Source organism: Colobus angolensis, unplaced genomic scaffold (assembly GCF_000951035.1).
Source record: "Colobus angolensis palliatus isolate OR3802 unplaced genomic scaffold, Cang.pa_1.0 Scaffold147, whole genome shotgun sequence".
In the NCBI taxonomy this organism is placed as follows: domain Eukaryota; kingdom Metazoa; phylum Chordata; class Mammalia; order Primates; family Cercopithecidae; genus Colobus; species Colobus angolensis.
In genome coordinates, this window is record NW_012114566.1 from 2,852,525 (window position 1) to 2,873,237 (window position 20,713).

Consider the following 20,713-nt stretch of genomic DNA (forward strand, 5'->3'; position numbering starts at 1 on the left):
TTAGTAGACATTCTAAATTTGATATAAATAACTATGTTTAAAATTTACTCTTAAATTTACATTTGAACTTTTAAAAGGATGTTAGCAGAGGCATTTAAGTAGCAACAATTTGTTTGGTTTGAGGTAAGCCTCAAATAAATATTTTTGTTTAATCTGTATGTCTCTGCATAATTTATGTGCTACATTGTTTTAAATACTCAATTTTGTTTGCAAGTAATTATTTGTGAATCCATGCAGTTTACTTAAGACCAAGTATAGCAGAATCACAGTCATGATTTCTATTCATGAAAAGCCATGCATTATTTTTTTTCAGGGAGAGGAGATTTCCCAACAGATATGTACATACAAATCCATTAAAAGGTTAGTTAGTTGTGAGACATATCATTTTTCAACCTACAGCTAAGTAACTTTGAGATGCCTTTCATTGTCTTTATACTGCTTTGTATATGGACTCTTCTTTACATTGTAAAAAGAAGGGTCAAAACATGTCTATAATGCTAACATGGCATAAAAATAGAAGATTAAACCACCTTGGAATGAGTAAAGGTGAAGCATTGTGAGATTAGAGTTGCCTCAATATCAGGTGAAGTTGGCATGAAAAAAAGTTTCTGCTATGATGCCAACAAGAGTAATTAAGCATTGTTAAAATGTTTTATTCAGTCATGCTCACCAAAATTATTAAATATAATTAATAATATTTCAAGTGCAAGTTCCATGGTGTAGAGATAAAAGTTTATCAATAGTTTAATTTGATAAATGTGCTGCTGAGATTTCAAACAATTATGTGAAAAATAATGGTATGCTTCTAAGTAGTATGAAATAAAGTCCATTTCTGATCTTTTATCATTTTTGACTATAGAACTCGAAGTCCGCTTTATCTAACTTTTACTCTCAAAAGATATGTCAGTTGGTTTTCTATTCATCAAAGTTATAAAAGTCAAGTGTCTTCAAAGAACTTTTATACTTACAGATCCCCAATGCCTGCAGCAATGAATAATTAATGTTGCTCAATATATATATCAGTTGAATGAGTTAATTTTAATAATCAGCATTTGTAGTTTCGACTCATATATGATTTAATTATCTGCTTGGAAAAACATACCTTGGTTTTTAATAAATTTCCTTTTATGTATAAACACATATGCCTAAAATTATTTTCCTTTTATTATTTTTACTTTTTTTTAACGAAGGCATAATATTAAAACAAAAATCTGTCTCAAAAGTCTAGTTTTACCATTGGGTCAAAATGATCTTCAACAAATTTTTACAACCCTGACAATTTTTTCGAAATAATCTAGGGTAAAAGAGTAACTAAAATAATGAATTATCTTACCCTTACCTCAACATTCTCTACCATGATCACATTAGAAAATAAATGTATCTATTCCCTTCACATTGATTTAAATCTAATTTTATTTTTACACCTTTAAAAAAAAAAAAAAAACTTTGAAACTGGAATGTAAGCAGCCAGTTTCTCATGGACTATTAAGGATCTTCATGAGTTGTTAAGAAAACATGGCCCAGAACTCCGATCCTGCCTTTGGAGATGGATCTTGCTAGAGCACAGAAAAATAACGGGGCCTAGCAGGCTGTAAACAGGATCTTTCTACTTTGCTCACATGCATCCAAACTCCTAAATTCCAGGCACTGAGTTTACTTGTAAGATTGATGAGGTATGCAAAACATTGTAGCCTGTTTTACATTCTAGTGGGGTAGATATTCATGAACGATATGAATATAAAGTGAAAAATGGCAAAGAGAAGTGCTGAGATTCTAGGGAAAAGGAGAGTTAAGAAGACAAAGTAGGGGAATTAAAGAGGTTTAGCAGACATTGAGGGCCTAATGTGTCAAGAAAAAGAGGTATTAACAATTATAGCAGATGTACTTTGGAGGCAATAAACAGGTTTTCAAGGTTAGAAGAAAAGGTACATAAAGTAATGTGCGGCATTAATCCAGACAAGGGATGATAACCTGAACGAAGACAACGCTTACTTTCTCATTAAGAGGAAAAGAGTTGGGAGACAGTAGATGGGGCTCCAAAATGCTGTGCTAGTCTAGGTGTGAATGTTCTAAAGAATCTTAAATATTCTAATACTGAGGAAGGGGTTGGTTCTTATGGGTACTTTCACTTTCCAAATTACAATTCGTTCTCAAAGCTTTAGGCTCAGTTCGAATAACTGACTTTCCTATTAACAGGAAGTTCACTGAAAAGATTCTGTTCTCTTTTCCTGATCCTTTTTAAAATGCTTTGGTCTCTTAGCTGGGCCTGACTTAAGCTTAACTGCTCAAGATTAAAGTTCCTATTAGTGCCTCTTTTCTATGGTGTAGAGGCTTGCAAGACCAGGTTGAGCCAGTATGCCGTTTGAGCTTTGAGTGTTCTCTTAGTGAGTCTCTGAAAGGAGCAGCATGGTGGGCAGGATATTGAATGGCAGAAAAACCTGTTATACCAGGAGACGTCTAGTTTTCAGAGTGAGATCCACAAAGCTAAAAACCATGGTTCCTGTGCTCTCTAAATTGCAGATTAGGGAAAACTGCTTAATCTCATTTTGTTGGTGCTTGCAAATTTGGATGAATAATATTAATCTCAAAGGGTTGTGTGAGCATTTGTTGAAAGGATATATATTCACATATTAGATAAAATAATGTGTCATAGCAACATCTCTGGGATTAAAACATTACACATGTTTACTGTGTGTGATTTCTCTTGCCAGCCCTCCTGTAGAAAAATCTAATAGAAACGGGAAAAATAAATCTCCAAAGGCTTTCCCTTTGCACATGCTGTTCCCCCTTTGCATATGCTGTTCCCCCTTGCTGCTTCCCCTTTGTATATGCTGTTCCTTTGTATATGCTGCTCCCCCTTGCTGCTTCCCTGTCTCATCTACTTAGTTTCTTGATTTCTTCTGATCTCAGCTTAGACACCAATTCCTTCAAGAAATTTTCTTAAAGGCTAAACTCTATGGTCTTTCTGTGAGTTCCAGTAGCCTCTGTGTTTCATAAAATTGACCTGTAATAACTTGTTTCCTTTTCAGAATCACACATTACACTGTGAGTTAATTGAAAACAGAAAACGTTTCTGACGTCACCGTTTCCTTTCTTAATGCGGAACATAGTGACAGACTTATTGTAAACATCAAAACATATTCGCTGATGAACTGACTCATGGGATGAAGCTACCCTAGAAGACAAATGATAAAAATAATCCCATCGTGTCATCAAATATGACAGGCTTATATCTATAGTGCATAATTGTTTTATAAGTTACTTGATAGTCTGTGGTTCTAATATTGATTACAAAACATAATATCTTTGGATTACTGTCAGGTACTTCTAACTCTGTAAGTAGAGACACTCATTAAGATAGAGACATTACTTACTTATTGGAACCAGGGAGAGTAAGGCATACAGGTATACTTCTGATAAGTCTAGTTCCAATTGAAATTATAATGGTTCCTCAACCAGGTTACTAGAGGGCTTTGAAAGTATCAATGAGAGGATAAGCAGGTTTTCACTTAATTTGACTACCTAGTTCTTAGACACAGATTGAATCGGTCTTAATTGGCCCCGTTGACCTAATGTTATGATCATTTAATCACAAATAACTTCAGATATTGGTTGACCTCATATTTAACACCTAGATTTAAATTCAAAATGTCATGCTCACTTGTTTATTTTTATTTATACTAGTAATCCTTGTTCTAGAATAGCAAGAAGTGCAGCTATGTTTGTTCTTTAACAACTTACTTGAAGAATACTCAATTTTACTTTTACCATTATTTATCTTTGCCTCTCCTCCCTGGGCTGTTGCTGTTAAAATTAATTTGCATTTCAGACCTCAGGATTTTATACTGCTATTAGAGTTATGAAATGTTTTTACTCAGCACAACTAAGAACTGATGTTTTACCTCCCACTAATGGACCTTTAATTAGGCACTGTAATGAAGCATTCTGTCATTCCTTCTTTTATAGACAGAAGATTTTGTATATGCAAGATACAATTTTGACAGAACACCAGGTCCGCTGAACCTTGTCAGCTTACATCTAATAGATCCCAAATTTATTATGCTTTTGTCAGCTGTTGAATTTGTCATTTTAATGACATTGTCCACAGACTTATTATGCTGCTAAAAAAACAGCATCACCATACTGCAAGAATGTTTGTTGACATCTTGATCAACAACTCCTGGGGTCCAATTCTGACTATAATATTACTACTTCGGGACCTTGAGCAAGTTATTTAACCTCTGTCTAAGGATTAATTGGTTAATTTTAATAAGTGCTTTGCAGTAAAAGGTGGGAAGCGCTCTGACTACTAATAGTGATAATAAAATTATAATGCAGCTCTTTATAAAGCATCAGGCTGCCTCAGACTGTGATTCTATTAAGTTGTCAATTAAAACATAAGCTAACTGAATTTATTCTTTGGAAGGATACAAACTGCTCTACAAACTATGGCCACATGGTATTTTTAAACTTAGTTTAAAAAGAACTAAGAATACTGTTGTTTCAACTAAAGAAATATAAAAACAAGGGGGGAAAATGACATGTTCTATGCTGCTCTACCAATTGGGAACCAAAAGACAGAGGAGAAAATATTAGCTCTAGTTGAACTACACATAGCTACAAGATTGTTGAACACTGATTAAATGTAATTTTACATTTAATGTAAAATGATTTTAAATTGATTATTCTTTTGTTAACATTTATTCAAATCATTTATTTTTATTTATGTATTTATTTGTGTGATTCTTTGTTCCTTTGGCAAGTGCCATTGTTGGTTGTAGTCCCAAAAAGATCCCAGACAAATAAGGGAAATGTACATAATCAACAGGTAAAAATGATCAGAGTCGGAAGAGGAGGAAGAGGTTGATTCAAACTGAGAATTTGAACAATTTCTAAAAGAAAATGGTATTTAAGTTGGGCAGAGTCAGGGAAGCTAGCTCTATATAGGGAAGGGCAATTGGTGTGGTTTTACTAGAATAAAGGAGAGCCTGCAGACCTAGGATGGGTAGTAATAGGGGTCTTCATTAAGTGGGATAGTAGTGTTGTCCTTCATTGGCATGGAATCATTTGGGGTCTGACAATGGTGGAACAGAAAGCAAATACACATGAGTTCGTGGGTGGAAGCTGTGTTGGGATACTCTGCTGTGTTGAGAGGAGGGGAATGAGGGTGGCGGAGATGTGAGCAATGCATGAGAAAGGATAAGGTAGTGTCTTAAAACACTATAGGGATGTAGAAATGTCACCAGATTGTATTTTCATATAAACTCTGGCCTGTGGTGCACATCATTTAAGAAATAAGTGAGGCAATGTGAAAAGGAACATTGGCCAAGGGGAGGGGCATCTACATATGTCAAGGAAAGGCTAGCCTAATACAGAAAGAATAAACATTTGGAAAATAAATCAGCTACTTAAAAGTAAATGTTTTCTTGCTTCTGCAGAAGTGGCCCCTCTGTACCATCAGAGGCAAGATACTAAGTATTACGCTTGATTCTCAAATAAGCCAATGATTATAGCTTGACTCTGTGCTGTCCCACGTAGTTCCTAAAATGACCAGAGACCTAGGCCACTCTCTGTGAAAGTTCAATGACATTTAATGTAACTTTTGGGTGTGTGACTTGTGACCTGGGCCCTGAAGCTAGATGGCCTGGTTTGAATCTTGGCTCTAGCAAATGCTGAATACGTGATATTCAGAAGTCTATTTATTTTTTTCTGGTGTTCTCTTCTGTAGTGAGAGTAAAAACAATATCTAGTTTATTGACAAGATTAAATAAATTAATAAAATAATGCAAAAAAGGAATTAATTACAAGTGTCCTTGGGTGTAGAAAAACCTCAATAAATGTGAGTATGATAGAAAACAATTTTATTGTGAATAAAATGAACTATGAATGACCTTTTGAGAATGGATACTAAGGGGCAAAGAAAGGGAGCATGGAGATCCATTAGTAACAATCCAGGCAAGAGATATTTGTAGAATGGAGTGGTGAGAAGTATTCAGATGCTGAGTATATTTAAAGGTAAAATTGAGAGTGAAAATAGGAGATTAAAAAAAAGGGGGATCAAAAAATTCAATTATTTTGGTCTGGACAGTGAGTACATTTTCTTTTAAAGAGCTAGAAATGACTATAGTACAGATTGAACATCTCTAATTGGAAAGTCTGAAATGTAAAATATTCCAATATCCGACACTTCTGAGTGCCAACATGATGCCACAGTGGAAAATTTCACACCTGATCTCCAGTAATGAGGGCAGAAGATTAGTAAAAAATATATATAAAATTACCTTCAGGCAGTGTGTATAAAGTGTATATGAAACAGGAATTTTGTATTTAGACTTTTGTTCCATCCCCAAGATACCTCATACAGATGGACATATTCTAAAATTCAAAAAAATCTGAAATCCAAAATACTTCTGGTCTCAAGCATTTCAGATAAGGGAAACTCAACTTGTTGAAAAATCTTGGGGTAAAAACAAATCAGTTTACATTAGAATGATAGCAGGCTGTCAAACAGACAATTAGGTATAAAAACCTGAAATTCAGGAGATAGGTTAAGCTGGATATGTAAATTTACAGTCATTAATATTTGGATGATATTTTTAAAAAACCTATGCAATTGGGTGAAATTGCGGAGGCAGTAGGTCTCAATTTTGGTTGCATGTGTGAAACATCTGAAAGATTTAAATAATATAGATAACACAACACAGGCTAGAGGAATGAAAATCTTTATAGACAATGTTTTAAGAAAGATGAAATGATTAACTGCTGAAAGTAGATGTAAAATAATAATTGAGATTTGATCATTACATATGGCAACATGGAGGACATTAACTAAAATCAATTAACTTGACTTTCATAAAAAATGTTTCAGCAGAACAGCAAAGACAAAAACTTGACAGAGGTGGTATCAAAGAAAAAATATAAATAGAATAATTGTGGATAACAACTATATTTTCAAGTAAGTTTTCTGTTAAAAAAGCGAGAGAGGGAGAGAGCAGAAAAATAAGGTTATTAGAAGAAAGATATGGGGCACAAGGGAAGGTTTTTCCAGAAAGAACTTGGCAGACAGGAAAGTAGTCATAAAGCAGGAGAAAGAGGGGACAGTTGTGGGAGATGTGTTCATGAGTAGCCAAGAGGGGTCTGGACATGAGATGGATAGCATAGGATTAGATGTAGCCTGGGGTTTCTAGTAACAAGAAGAAAGACAAATTCATGGGCATAGGAGAAAGAAGCTGGGGGAATGTGCTAATGTGAGTTTGCGGCAGCTCTCTTTAGATGGTTTCTATTCATATCAATAAAATATAAAGCAAGTTTCTCAGCTGAGGGTAAAGTTGGGGAGAAAGCATCGGAGGTTTCATGAGAAGGAGGAGGTGTGCCATAGACATCTAGGGGAGTGGGAGAGTCAGTGGATTAGGGAACTGCATAGAAAGGCTTAGTAAGTGCCCATTTGAAATTAGTGATAGAATTAAAATAAGACCAAGCAATATAATTATGTATTTTTCTTCAGTTGCATTCATCTATGGGATGTCAGTTCAGGAGAGATGGAGAATCGGATTTAACTATGGTTATGGTTTGCTAAGAAGTGCAAAAGAGGGGAAGAGAGAGGAAGGGAGATGAGGGTGTACACAGGGAATGGTTATAATAATAGACCATGGAATCAAAGCTGAGGGAGGAAGAAAGACAAAATCTTTACAATAAGAGAAAGGTGAAGAATGGGTAAACAATTGTTAGAGTGACAGAGATTGAACCTGAAAAATAGGGGATGGCTAAAATTAAGATAATAGAAGGAGTGGATACAGGAAATCAGAAGATTAATGTAAACATCAAAGCATGCTTCCCAGCTGGCTTCTGGGTGCTGCTTTTACTTACAGTACTGACATCTGTCTCCGGTGTATTCCGGCTGGCAGTGGCAGTAAGGCTGGTTTCCAGCAGTCACAATGCAGGTTCCTCCATTTTGACAAAAATCCTCACAGACTGTCTTACCACAGTTTGGCCCAGTGAAACCTAGTGCACAGCTGCAGGTGGGTCTCCCTGTTGGAAACAATAAGTAATAAAAAGCAAATTATTTGACTGAAATAGTTTATTTGCAAGGAATTTTCGTGGGATAAAAGTTGAGAAGCCAGGTTTCTGGTCAAGGTCTGTCCACGATTTACTCTTTAGGCAGTAATAAGACTTCTTTGGGTCTCAGTTTTTCATATGTTCAAGGAAATCTAGGTTAGAAGATAGCCAAGGTTCAATTCAGTAAAATAATCATTTTATGAATAATTAATTATACTTGCATGCATGTATTGTTTGCTTAAAATACTTCTTATTTTTACTTCTGTTCTCATATCAATTTGACCCTTCCAATTATTTTTGTTCTCCTCATATGTGGTAATACAGATTATATTTGCATTAGAACCTAAAATATAATTTCACATTGTTTAAACATCATCTACCAACCACCACTGAATCTACATAAAACATTAGCTTACACATGCTATAAATAAATCTTGTAATAAGTTTAAAGTAGACATGTAATTTATAATAATTAGATTTAGTAACATTAACTTTTATTTGACTTAAATACACATGCTGTGGTTAGTACATAAGTGCTAAATCTTATTTTGTCTAATTTTCATATTGTTATTCATGAGAATGGACTGTACTTGCTGTCTAGTGAATAATAGGATGACTTAGAAGTTTAACTTGAGCAGCATGTAAGACCAAACATGACAGATCATCTTGGACTAGTTTCCTTTATTTACTCAGTGGGGACTAACATCAGGATGAAAGGTGAACAATCCTGTGTGGTGTTTTGAACACAACACAGTTAACTCTTTTATATAAGTTTCTCTAACTGCTCAGGCTGTCAAGGACTGAGTAGAAAATGAAATATGGAATTAGCTCTGTAGGAGAGGAGAAGGAAAAAGAAAACAAAATGAATGGATATCATTTAAATGATAAAATAATAAGTTTCAAAGTTTGCAAAAATGTAAAGAAACAACATGAAAGAGTATAAGAGAGAGAGACTTTCATAGATTCAGTTAACTAAGACTCAGACAATATCACTCAGTTGACTAGCATTAGAGAATATGGAAGCCATCTCTCTTATCTTTAGATAAGAGAATAGACCTAGAGAATATTCATGCCATTTCTCTGTCATCTTTGTAGACACAGAAGTACAATTAAACTTATTGGAGAAATGCATGAGTGTAAATCTTACTAAGACTTCAGGTGTGAAAATGATATGATTGTTCTCTATTGCTATATATTCTACATTGGAGAAGTCTAAATCTTCTGAGAAGCATTCCTCAGCGAATACAATACTTACAAATAAAATTCATATACATTTTTAAGAAAATGAGTGAATTGAGGCTCCATAACTTATTAACTTTACTTTGAAAGGACTCTACATGCTCAAAAATGCTAGAGACTGATGCCCAAAATGAACAAAGTAATTAATATACATTTTTTTATGGTGAGTAACATTGCTTTAAAACTTAGCATTTATGAATGTTATCAGTTTGGTGGCAGAAAAATGCCTATTAATGGCCTGAGAAGCAAGGTAAATTTTATATACGTTAAAAGCTGAGTAATCTCATATTTTTTTTGTTGTTGTTGCCAGAAAATGTTCACTAACTTTTAGTAGATATTTTCCTTAAAATGGCAATGTAATTTCTAGTTGTTGATATAGAAACAAAATATCTTCATTGGCATATTAGTAGGTGAAAAACAAAGCTACAGGACAACAGAACAAATAATGGTAGAAAATGAAGAGGTTAATAATTGTTGGAACAAGAGTAATGAAAAAATCAAGAGCCCAAAACAACAGAAGTAATTCTTCAATTACAGTCCATAGATGCCTTACAGAGATATAGAACAAGTAAATAGAAATAAAAATTACCATGAGCAAAACAATGCAATAAACAGTGTACAAAGTACAAAAACAAAGTACATTAGAACAATCTGAAAAGGTGTCACACAAATATATGATGTGATCACTGTGGATTCACTGTTTTGTACATGTGTTTCTCTTTCTTTTGCTTAAATCAGGGTTGGGAAAAGAAGTAAAATGAGACAAGTATGAAAGAAACAAATGGTACCTGCTGAGGTACTTGAAAATTCTTCTATCCCAGTCACTCAGAGAAATGACAATGAGCTTTCATGGTTTTGTCTCATTTACAGCTGTTTTGAAACTACAGCAGGGCAACCAGGTTGTCCGCAGCTAGCATATGCCTTAAATCATTCAGAGTGCAGCTGAATTATTTTTAAAAGTTCCTATTTCTCTTCCTTTGAAGAGTAGATTTCTTTTTGACAAGTAGAAATCTTCATATTCAGGGGAATATTATCTAAGTGAAACTGTTTGGTGATACAGCTGATCTTTTGTTTGCTGATAGGAAATGAACCATCTGTTGCAGAATTGTATAATGGGCCCTATTTGCTGTTTTCAAGAATCTCTCTAGGTGCACCCTAACAAGTTGCATTGGATTCATTTATAAAGGTTTTTAGGTAGCAGAATTTGATTTTGATACTTGAAAAAGAAACAGTCCTGTTACAATGATTAAGGTATAGATTTATAGCAGCAATGCATCCAGGGAGCTGGGGAGTTGACAGCCCACAAGGGTAGTGCAATCTGAAAGAGAATCAGTTGGCCTCAGGAAAGAAGGGGAGGCTCCATACCTTATGTTTCCCGGCTCTAAATCAGTCTAGTTTTGACAGTTTCCTTAGCTCGGACACTAAGAGTAAGGTTTTCAGACTGCCTAGATTCATAGCCTACGGGTGTCAAGGACTAATTGTGGGACCATGGGGAAATAAATATTTGTATCCCTGTCTATAAAATCAGCATAACAATACTACCTACCTCCTGCAGCTGTTGGGGGAGAATCACGTAGAATAAATTAGGTAACACATGCGAAGCATTTCTAACTGTACCAGTCACATAGAAAGCACACAGTTATATTTTAGATCTGATTATTATGATTGTTATTATTATTTCTATTAAATGAGATTCACCGTTTTTAGGTAGGACTTATTCTGTGGTTATGTCTATCAAAGTACTTAACCATTTAAGCAAATCATTCTGAAACTTTTATTAAATTTTATATTTTATTTCCATTATTTATTTGAGATAAAGTTAAATTTGAATTTACTTTTATGGTAGTGATGGGCTAGAGCTGAAATTCTTCATCAACTTTACTCTCAGGCGCTAACATTTTTAGACTTTGAAGAATGAGTCTTTCATCTCCCTTTAGCTTCTAAGCATGCTTAATTCTATCTTTCCAAAGGAAAGAACACACATACTACAACAGCAAACAAACCAAAAAGCAAATCTAATATCTGCCAAGTCCATCTATCTGTACAAATTTTAATTCTGGTACATCTTTGAGCTTCTTCAAAAGACAATTATACTCTCTGCTCCCAATTTAACGAATATGTGACAAAATAAAATATTCAATTATAAAAATCACATTCCAATCCTTCACTGAAGGTACAGCTTTTCTTTTTAATATAAAAAATGTATCCTAATATATTACTTTCTTTGTGCTCTCAGAAAAGAGACCAGGACCCTCAGTATGAATGGTATTGCTCATATAGACTGATTTTAATTATTTGGTGGTGAGAAAGTTTAAGAACAATGTGTAGTGTTGCCTATATATATAAATATATGTATATGTATTTTCTGTAGTTTATATATTCTGTACTTTATATAAACTACAGAAAACAAAATGCATTAGTATACACTAATATATGAATATATATGCAATAGTGTACACGTATGTGTATGTATGTGTATATATACATACATATATTTATACATATATATACACACACATACTTTCAAGACTCACCTCTAATCACTTCCTTACTGAATCCATTAATTACTTCTCCACCATTATCTTCTTCAAATTTTCTCTTTAATTACCTAATGTTGACTAATATCTCTACCTGGAAGATCTTTCTCCAGTGACTTCTGAAACACTAGCTTTATTGATTTATCTTTTTTTTTTTCTGACTGCCTTTTTGTATAATAGTCTTTATGTTTTCTCTTTCTGTCTCTCAAAAAGTGTTCTTCCAAACTTCTTTCTGGTGATATTACCCAATTTTATGGCTTAAATATTTATCTTTCTGTCTAAATGCCTCTGTCCCAATTTTCTGATTCTGGGCTCATTCTTCTTCCTAAATGAGGAAACTTTGTCCTCAATGGCATACATACTTTCACTAGACTATAGCTGCTTTCAGTAAGGTCTACTTCATATTGCAATCGCACTCTGTTTGTTAGTTAACAAAGGGTTTGCTAGATAATTACTATGAGGGTTCATGTTATGTGTCAACTAGCCTGGGCAAAGGGATGCCAAAGTAGCTGGTAAAATATTACTTCTGAGTATTTCTGTCGAGGTGGTTTTGGATGATATTGGCATTGGAATCAGTAGACCAAGTAAGAAAGATGTTTCCTCACCAGTGTGGGTGGCCATCATCAACTTCATTGAAGACCCAAATAGAATAAAGGTGGAGGAAAGGTGAATTCTCTTTCTTGAGCTGGGACATCCATCCAATGTCCTGGCTGAGGACATTGGAACTCTTGGTTCTTGAGCATCCAGACTCAAAGACTTACACCAGAATTGCTTCCTCCTTCCCACCCAGTTGCTCAAGTGATTGGCCTTAGACTGAGAGTTACACAATTGGCTCCCTTAGTTCTCAGATTTTTAGACTTGGACTGAATCACACGACTGCCTTTGCTGATCCTTGAGTGTGCAGGCAGTGTACCATTGGACTCCTCAGGCTCCACAAGCAATGTACCAATTCCCATTATAAATCTCCTTCATATATATATATATATGGACGCACACATACACACATATATATATGTATGTCTTGTTGATTATTTTTCTTTGGATGATACAAATATATATGCATAAAATAAATGGAGATTAGTTCTATTTATTTATATTATTTTTCTTCATCGATTGAAATTCTTTGTATATACCTTCTAAAATGTTTCAGCAAGTAGTCATACCAGAAAGTCATAAAAATAAACTTCTTTACTTTTTATTTATATATTTATTTATTTATTGAGACAGAGTCTTGCTCAGTCGCCCAGGCTGGAGTGCGGTGGCATGATCTTGGCTCACTGCAAGCTCCACCTCCCGAGTTCACGCCATTCTCCTGCCTCGGCCTCCCAAGTAGCTGGGACTACAGGTGCCCACCACTACGCCTGGCTAATTTTTTGTATTTTTAGTAGAGATAGGGTTTCACCGCGTTAGCCAGGATGGTCTTGATCTCCTGACCTTGTGATCCGCCTGCCTTGGCCTCCCAAAGTGCTGGGATTACAGGTGTGAGTCACCGCACCCAGCCTATTTTTTTTTTTTTTTTTGAGATGGAGTCTCGCTCTGTTGCCCAGGCTGAAGTGCAGTGGCACAGTCTTGGCTCACTGCAACCTCCGCCTCCTGAATTCAAGCGATTCTCCTGCCTCAACCTCCCAAGTAGCTGGAATTACAGGCACCTGCCACCATGCCTGGCTAATTTTTTGTATTTTTAGTAGAGATGGGGTTTCACTATGTTGGCCAGGCTGGTCTCGAACTCCTGACCTCATGATCCTCCTGCCTCGGCCTCTCAAAGTGCTGGGATTACAGGCGTAAGTCACTGCACTTAGCCCATAATAATAAACTCTTACAATTTAACTTGATAACAAACAATAGCTAATGTCAAATATGGTGAAGATGTAATTTAAATCACTAATCATCTATAAACAATAATAAATATTATTAAGGTCTATATTTTATTTAAACACTGTATTGCTCATAAGAAAAATGGAAATGTCTTGGAATCTCAGAGTTCTTTAAATTTCACTTATGTCACATGTCCCTTACATAGCAAAATCTGTGTCGGTAAAAATGGCTGATTATATAATATTTCATCACTAATATTTAAAGGAAAAACATCAATTTGGTGCAGTGCTAAATAAATTGTTTTTCGTATTGGGGAGACCTGGGAATAAAATCATGTTTGATTTTTAAATTGTGTAACTTTAGAAAGCTTAGATTTCCTCTCTGCATCACATTCTGTAAGCAGTGATAGCAAAACATACTGTGTACAGGTAAAACACATGTCACAATGCCTGCCACATAGCCAGTCCACAGTAACTGGAAGTTTTACTATTAGTAGTAATATTGGCATTATTACCACTATTATTATTAAACAAATTATCTATGCTTAGGCTATTATTTAAACTTGACTGAGTATATGCCCTTGCTATGAAGCTTCATATAAAATTATATTGCTCATTTTTTCTTATTTTTATACTTTTGGACATAAGATGCCCATAAGTCAATTCATATATCTCAGTTGAAATAATATATGTTGAAGTACATAACAATAGAATAAAATATTTTCTATTATATGGATAAATATCTGCATGGATATTGTAAAGATTTATCAGTAGTTCCCATTAAAGGAGCATTAAATTTATATGATTTGGTTGCATTGTATCTCTAGTAAATGGACCTATTTATATGTCACCTTTAGTAATATAGTCATAGTCAGCTATTTCTTTGATATGGGCAGATAGTGCTGATTTTCAGTGATAATAAGTAATGTATTAGAGCACTTAATTTGGAATAGTCAAGGTTCTCAGATTCTGGTCTTAATACTTAACCACTCTAGATCACATTGAAAAAATGCCACAATGTAAACATCATACAGTAATAAAAGTTAATGTATCTAAGGAATTTAGCAGAATTCTTATTTATTAAGCATTCACAATATAGCAATTGCTATATTAAAGATATAGCTATGTTTATACAATTTCCAAAATAGTATACTATGCTCAATATAGAAATTACTACCTATTTGCTAATAATTGTAGAGTAAAATTTGTTGGGATACGTTTTGTCAAGTAATATATCAATCACTGTTGACACCCATTTTCTCAAAAGCAATATACTTTCATTTGAATATTGTAGAGGTATATTATGTTGATATTTTTCAATAACTTACTGTAATCCTGGTGAGTATCTGTCTTTAAAAGCTAGATTTATTTGATAAACTGTTGTTAAGTTGATTATAAAAATACTACTTATTGATATAATTTAATGAATATTTAATGACAAAGTATGCAAAAAATACTCTCTGCTTAATATTGGACAGGTATGTTATGATTTATCTTCCTCTATCTACACAAGGCTTGAACAAGTATGTCTGATTGCCACAAAGGAATGCTAGCAAAAGTAATTCCTTCTGAGCTTTCTGTGACATCAGGACCGATTATTATTTCTGTGCAGTAGATACATGCTACTGAGCATTATTAGTCTGCTCTCTTTTTAAGCCAATTTTTAATTCATGCTTATTTGTCTATGTGAACTATGACACTTACCCCCATTTAACTTGGTCCTGGTTGAGTCAGTCTGGTGCTTTCAAATGTTTGTGTTTGAGTATGATGTTTTATATCTAACTAGGTTTATGTATATACATGAATTTTTAGTTCAGTTGGTCTGATAAAAACATTGAGTGTAAGGAATAGCAGTATTTAAGTGACACTTAAGCTGCACAGCATACTTATAAATGTTTATATTTAATGCCCTTCTATGAAAATACTATCAAAATACGACATAATACTTACTCAAAACATTTTTACTATTTGGACAGTAGCCACATTCCTGTCCCTTTATATAGCATAGACATCATAAACTGAGACAAAGTACCACCATGTCATCCAGTTAGTTACAGGATTGCGATAGAAAAGCCTATCTCCTGACCTCTTGTCCCCAAGACTACTCTCCTTTGTGAATCTGTCTTGACTTCAGACTTTGATTCATGGAATAGAAGTTCTGAATGCTTTAAAAAAAAAAAAATGCTAGTCTTTTCAATAAGGAGATTTGACATTTTACTTTTCTGCTTAATGTAATGCTTTCCTGGATTTAAAGTGAGTGTCCATTTATAAATAATTTTAGCAAGTTGACTATAGCTGTCAGGTTTTCTTAAGCATCAAAAAGATTACACAGAACTATTCAGCAAAGCCTGATAAAGAAAAGGAAGAATTGTGGGCTTTATCTAGCTCCCTCCCAGGTACTTCTTAATATATTCTGATATGCTTCAAATTATAGGTCACGATTTATTTATACTTCTGGAAGGTTTATTTTCAGCCAGCATTGTGGAAATAAGATTGAAGCATTTTTGTCTTTTCTGTGAATATAAGTAAAGTAACTTAAGCCTTCTAACATTAGTCCACAGAGCCGGAAGATTGAATAGTTTAGAACTGCTCTCACCATATGGTCCAAACGAATCACTAACTGTGACGCATGAAGCCAGCAGCAAAATTAGACAGAATCTTACTTTTATTATCTCACAGGTATTTTATGAAGATTCAAAGGGAGAGAACAGTGTCTGGCACTTAGTAAACAACCAATAAAAATAATTATCATGATCCTGACAACATTTTAATTTCTAATAATAGTTTCCAATAATAATTATTGTTGCTATTTTAGTTTTCAATAATAACAGCAATACATGTTAATTGTGGGGTATCTGGAAAATATGCAAGTATAAAGAAGGATCTATTTCTTTATACAGACATTTTGTGTATACATAATTTCCCTGCTAGGCCCATATTGTACAGCAGTTGTATATCCTATTGTTTTTTAATTTAAGTTTTTATCTCCAAATTTGTAATACCACAAATAACACAATTGAATATTCTCACTTCTAAATTTGTTCTTTTTTATTACTACATAATCCTTGGGACACATTTCGAGAAGTGTTAATATTTAGTCAAAGGACATTGACAACTTTTTAAACTCGTGCTGAATATTTCAAAATCACTTGCTGCAAAGTTTGCATCATGAACATTGTCTTCTGGTAGTGATTTTCAAATGCTGGTTTCCTCCATGTCTGACTGGGCTCCTCCTCTGCTTTCTGCTCCCCAAACTCCTGCATACATGTATGAGACTTATCTTTTGCCACTTTCTTATTATGCTTTCTGTGTTTTTTCTACTTGCTTTGTTAGAGTTATAATTTCCTATATTACATACTTGTTAAACTATGTTCTTTCTGTTTTCAATTTTAACATCATTAATTATTTACCTGAAAATGATCATACTATCTAACACAATCTACAGATTCATCGCAATTTCTATCAAAATGCCAACGTCATTTTTCCCAGAATTAGAAAAAACTATCCTAAAATTCATATGGAACAGAAAAAGGGCCTGAATAGCCAAAGTAATTATAAGCAAAAAGAAAATGGAGGCATTACATTAACTGACTTCAAATTATACCACAAGGCTATAGTAACCAAAAGAGCATGGTTCTGGTATAAAAATAGATGCAGGGGTCAATGGAACGGAATAGAGATCCCAGGAATAAAGCTACATGCTTACGGCCAACTGATCTTTGACAAAGTTAATAGAAACATACAATGTGGAAAGGACACCCTATTCAATAAATGGTCCTGGAGCCCTAACTCTCACCATATACCAAAACAAACTCAAGATGAATTTAAAATTTAAATGTAAGAACTGAAACTATAAAAAATGCTAGAAGAAAACCTAGGAAAATCTTTCCTGGACACTGGCCTAAGCAAACAATTCGTAACTAAAACTTCAAATGCAAACGCATCATTAACAAAAGTAGATAAATGGGACTTAATTAGACTACAACACTTCTGCACAGCAAAATAATCTACAGACTGAACAGACAACCAGAGGAATGGGAGAAATTATTCGCAAATTATGCATCCGACAAAGGACTATAATATCCAGAATCTAAAAGGAACTTGAACAATTCAACTATAACCAAAAATAAATAAATAAATAAATAACCCTATTAAAAAGTGGTTAAAGAACATGAACACTTTTCAAAAGAAAACATACAAATAGCCCACAAGTATATAAAAAAGTTCAAAATAATCATAAGAGAAGTAAAAATCTCAATGAAGTACCATCTTACATCAATTAGAATGGCTACTAGTAAAAAGCCAAAAAATAACAGATGGCAAGGATGTAGAGACAAGGGAACACGTATACGCTGTTGGTGGGAATGTAACTTAGTACAACCTCTATGGAAAACAGTACAGAGATTTCTCAAATAGCTAAAAATAAAACTGCCATTTGATACAGAAATCCCACTACTGAGTATATTCACGTAATGGGAAAAAATATCATTATATCAAAAACATACTGCATATGTAATGTATGTTTATAACAGCAATATTCACAACAGGAAAAATATGGAATTTTTTTCTTATTGTGTTTTCAACGTGTTCAACAATGAATGACTGGATAAAGAAAACATGGCATACACACACACACACACACACCATGGGATACTACTTAGCCATAGAAAATAATAAAATCCTGTTTTTTGTAGTAACATGGATGAAACTGAAGGCCATTATCTTGAGCAAAACATCTCAGAAAGTCTATTACCACCTGTTCTTACTTATAAATAGGAGCTAAATAATGTGTACACATGGACGTATTGTGGAATAATAGACATTGGAGAATTGGAAAGGTGGGAGGAGGGTAAAGGATAAGAAATTACTTAATGGGTAAAATGTACACTATTCAGCTAATGGTTACACTAAAAGTTCAGACTTCACCAGTACACAATATATCCATGTAACAAAACTGCACTTGTATTCCCTAAATTTACACAAATAAAAAACACAGCCCAAACAAGTCAAGTAGAACCAAATATCCAGTTTTCAGCATTCCCTAAATATAATTAATGCCTATGTTAAGGGAGCTAGGATGTAAAGATTGATTTAAATAAAAGTCTTCATTTAAATGAGAAGTGAAAGTAAAGCAAAGATGGGCAGTTTAAATGTATATTCACTCTTCAAGATATCAGTTAGGTGACTGTGTATTTTATGCTCCACATACACATATGACTTGAGATCTTTCACTACATGTGTTTTGCCATTAGTTTCATAATGTTACAAAGTTATCCAAAAATTCCTGGCTGAAGTTGACTTTGAGCAATCTACCATCTGATTTGGGGACAGTTACCAAGACAGAAAACCCTTGAATGAATGAGAAGGAATTATCTTTCCATCTATTATTTGCCTCTTACTGTCAGGGTATTTCCCATTGCAGAGAGGATTCTGATTTTATTTCCTTCCACAACAGAGGCCTCTTTCATCCTCTTGCTTTATTTCCAGGGGGAAAAAAAATTACTGCCAAAGTCCTCAGATGTGGTGGCAGAGAGAGCTACAATGACGGCTTTTGCCTTCTTCCTGTATACTTAAAATATTCAATTCAAATGTGTTGCCCACCATATCCCAAATTGCGCTTTCACCTCTTAACCTAGCTAGCTGTGCTTTTGCATGTTTTCAGACTCCCAAAGTAAGATCTGCTTCCCCTCGTCATAACTCCAAACTTTAGGAGTGGAAGAAAGTAATTGGGAATGTTGTTTCAAATGTACAAACCCTCTAGTTCCATTCGTCTGAATCAACTGGGTCGGAAAGCTTGACTCACTTTGATGTAAACATTAAAAGACTAAATCACAGACCTATAGGAGTAAAAAAAATACCAAACATCATGTATATACTATAGAGAATAAGTGTTCATACAAGTAAAGATTAAGTGTAAATATAGCTGTTAACAGCATAAATGTCTTAATGATATCTATGATGCATAAAAACTTTGAAAAATTTTCTCTATTTTCAATAATAAATTCCTAATACTACACTTTACTCTGATTTCAATTATTTTGTCAAAAGCAAATTTTATCTTAACTCTATCCTTCTATGAGCAAGTCATAAAAATAAACGACATGGATCCTTATTGATATAATCATCAAAATATTTCATTTTTAGTATCTTTTTATATGAATATAGCTCATATATTTTATTTTTAGTGTTCACTATTACAAAAAATAACCTTAAGGAATGAGACAAACCCATTCCTACATGCAAAACTTTAATTATGCCTCACAGATGTGTACTTTTAATTAACTAGTGACATTTCTTTTGTTCAATTATTATTGTTCCATACAACTGTCATAAACTTATAAATTATAATTAAGCCTGCCCCAAACCCTAGTTATATAGTGTCCACATAGGAATTTGCCAAAAGGCTTAACTCTAAGTAAACCACCAATGAATAAATCCATGAATTGCTCACTGGGATTTGTTTAACAAATTAACATTTGTGTGAAGATAATGAGGTTCTACAGTCTATAATACCAAACAATGTTTTTGTAAAACCACATTTTAAAAGTGAAAAATGCTTTTTAAGTGACTTAATTACATATCATATCATTATTAATTATTAGATGCTGTAAAATAAACGACATGTCTGTATCTCATATTGAATTCATATGAGAACTCATTTATATTAAAAAGTATTTTTCCTGAACATATTATTGATGTAAATCAGGATATAATTGTGTGCACAGATAAAGTTGAACTACAGATATTGAGCACGCTCCAAGTTTTAGACAAATGATTTGAATAAAACACTAAAAGTTGTGCTGTATCTATATACAACTCTGGATGCATCAACAAGACAGGAAATTCAATGTTTTATAGAGATTTATCCCTGCGGATGCATTGCAGGTTCAATAGATAGAAATAGTGTGGAATTTCAAATTGTTTACTTGGCCTAAATATTTCTAAATATAAATGTAGATAAATCATCCAGCTATAACATCATGGTTTTCATTTTCTCAATGAGAAAATTAAGTTACCAATTAAATAATAAAATTTCCAAACAATTCATTTTTTATGAGAAAAAAATTT

General features: G+C 33.7%; 1 protein-coding gene across 1 annotated transcript in view; it reads right to left on the reverse strand.

Moving 5' to 3' along the window:
• The window catches only part of LRP1B (low density lipoprotein receptor-related protein 1B), a 1,318,888-nt gene that overhangs the window by 56,572 nt on the left and 1,241,603 nt on the right, over positions 1-20,713 (reverse strand). The window contains exon 83 of the mRNA XM_011935709.1: positions 7,867-8,028. Coding sequence (XP_011791099.1) covers positions 7,867-8,028 — 162 coding nt within the window. The remainder of the gene's footprint in view (positions 1-7,866; positions 8,029-20,713) is intronic.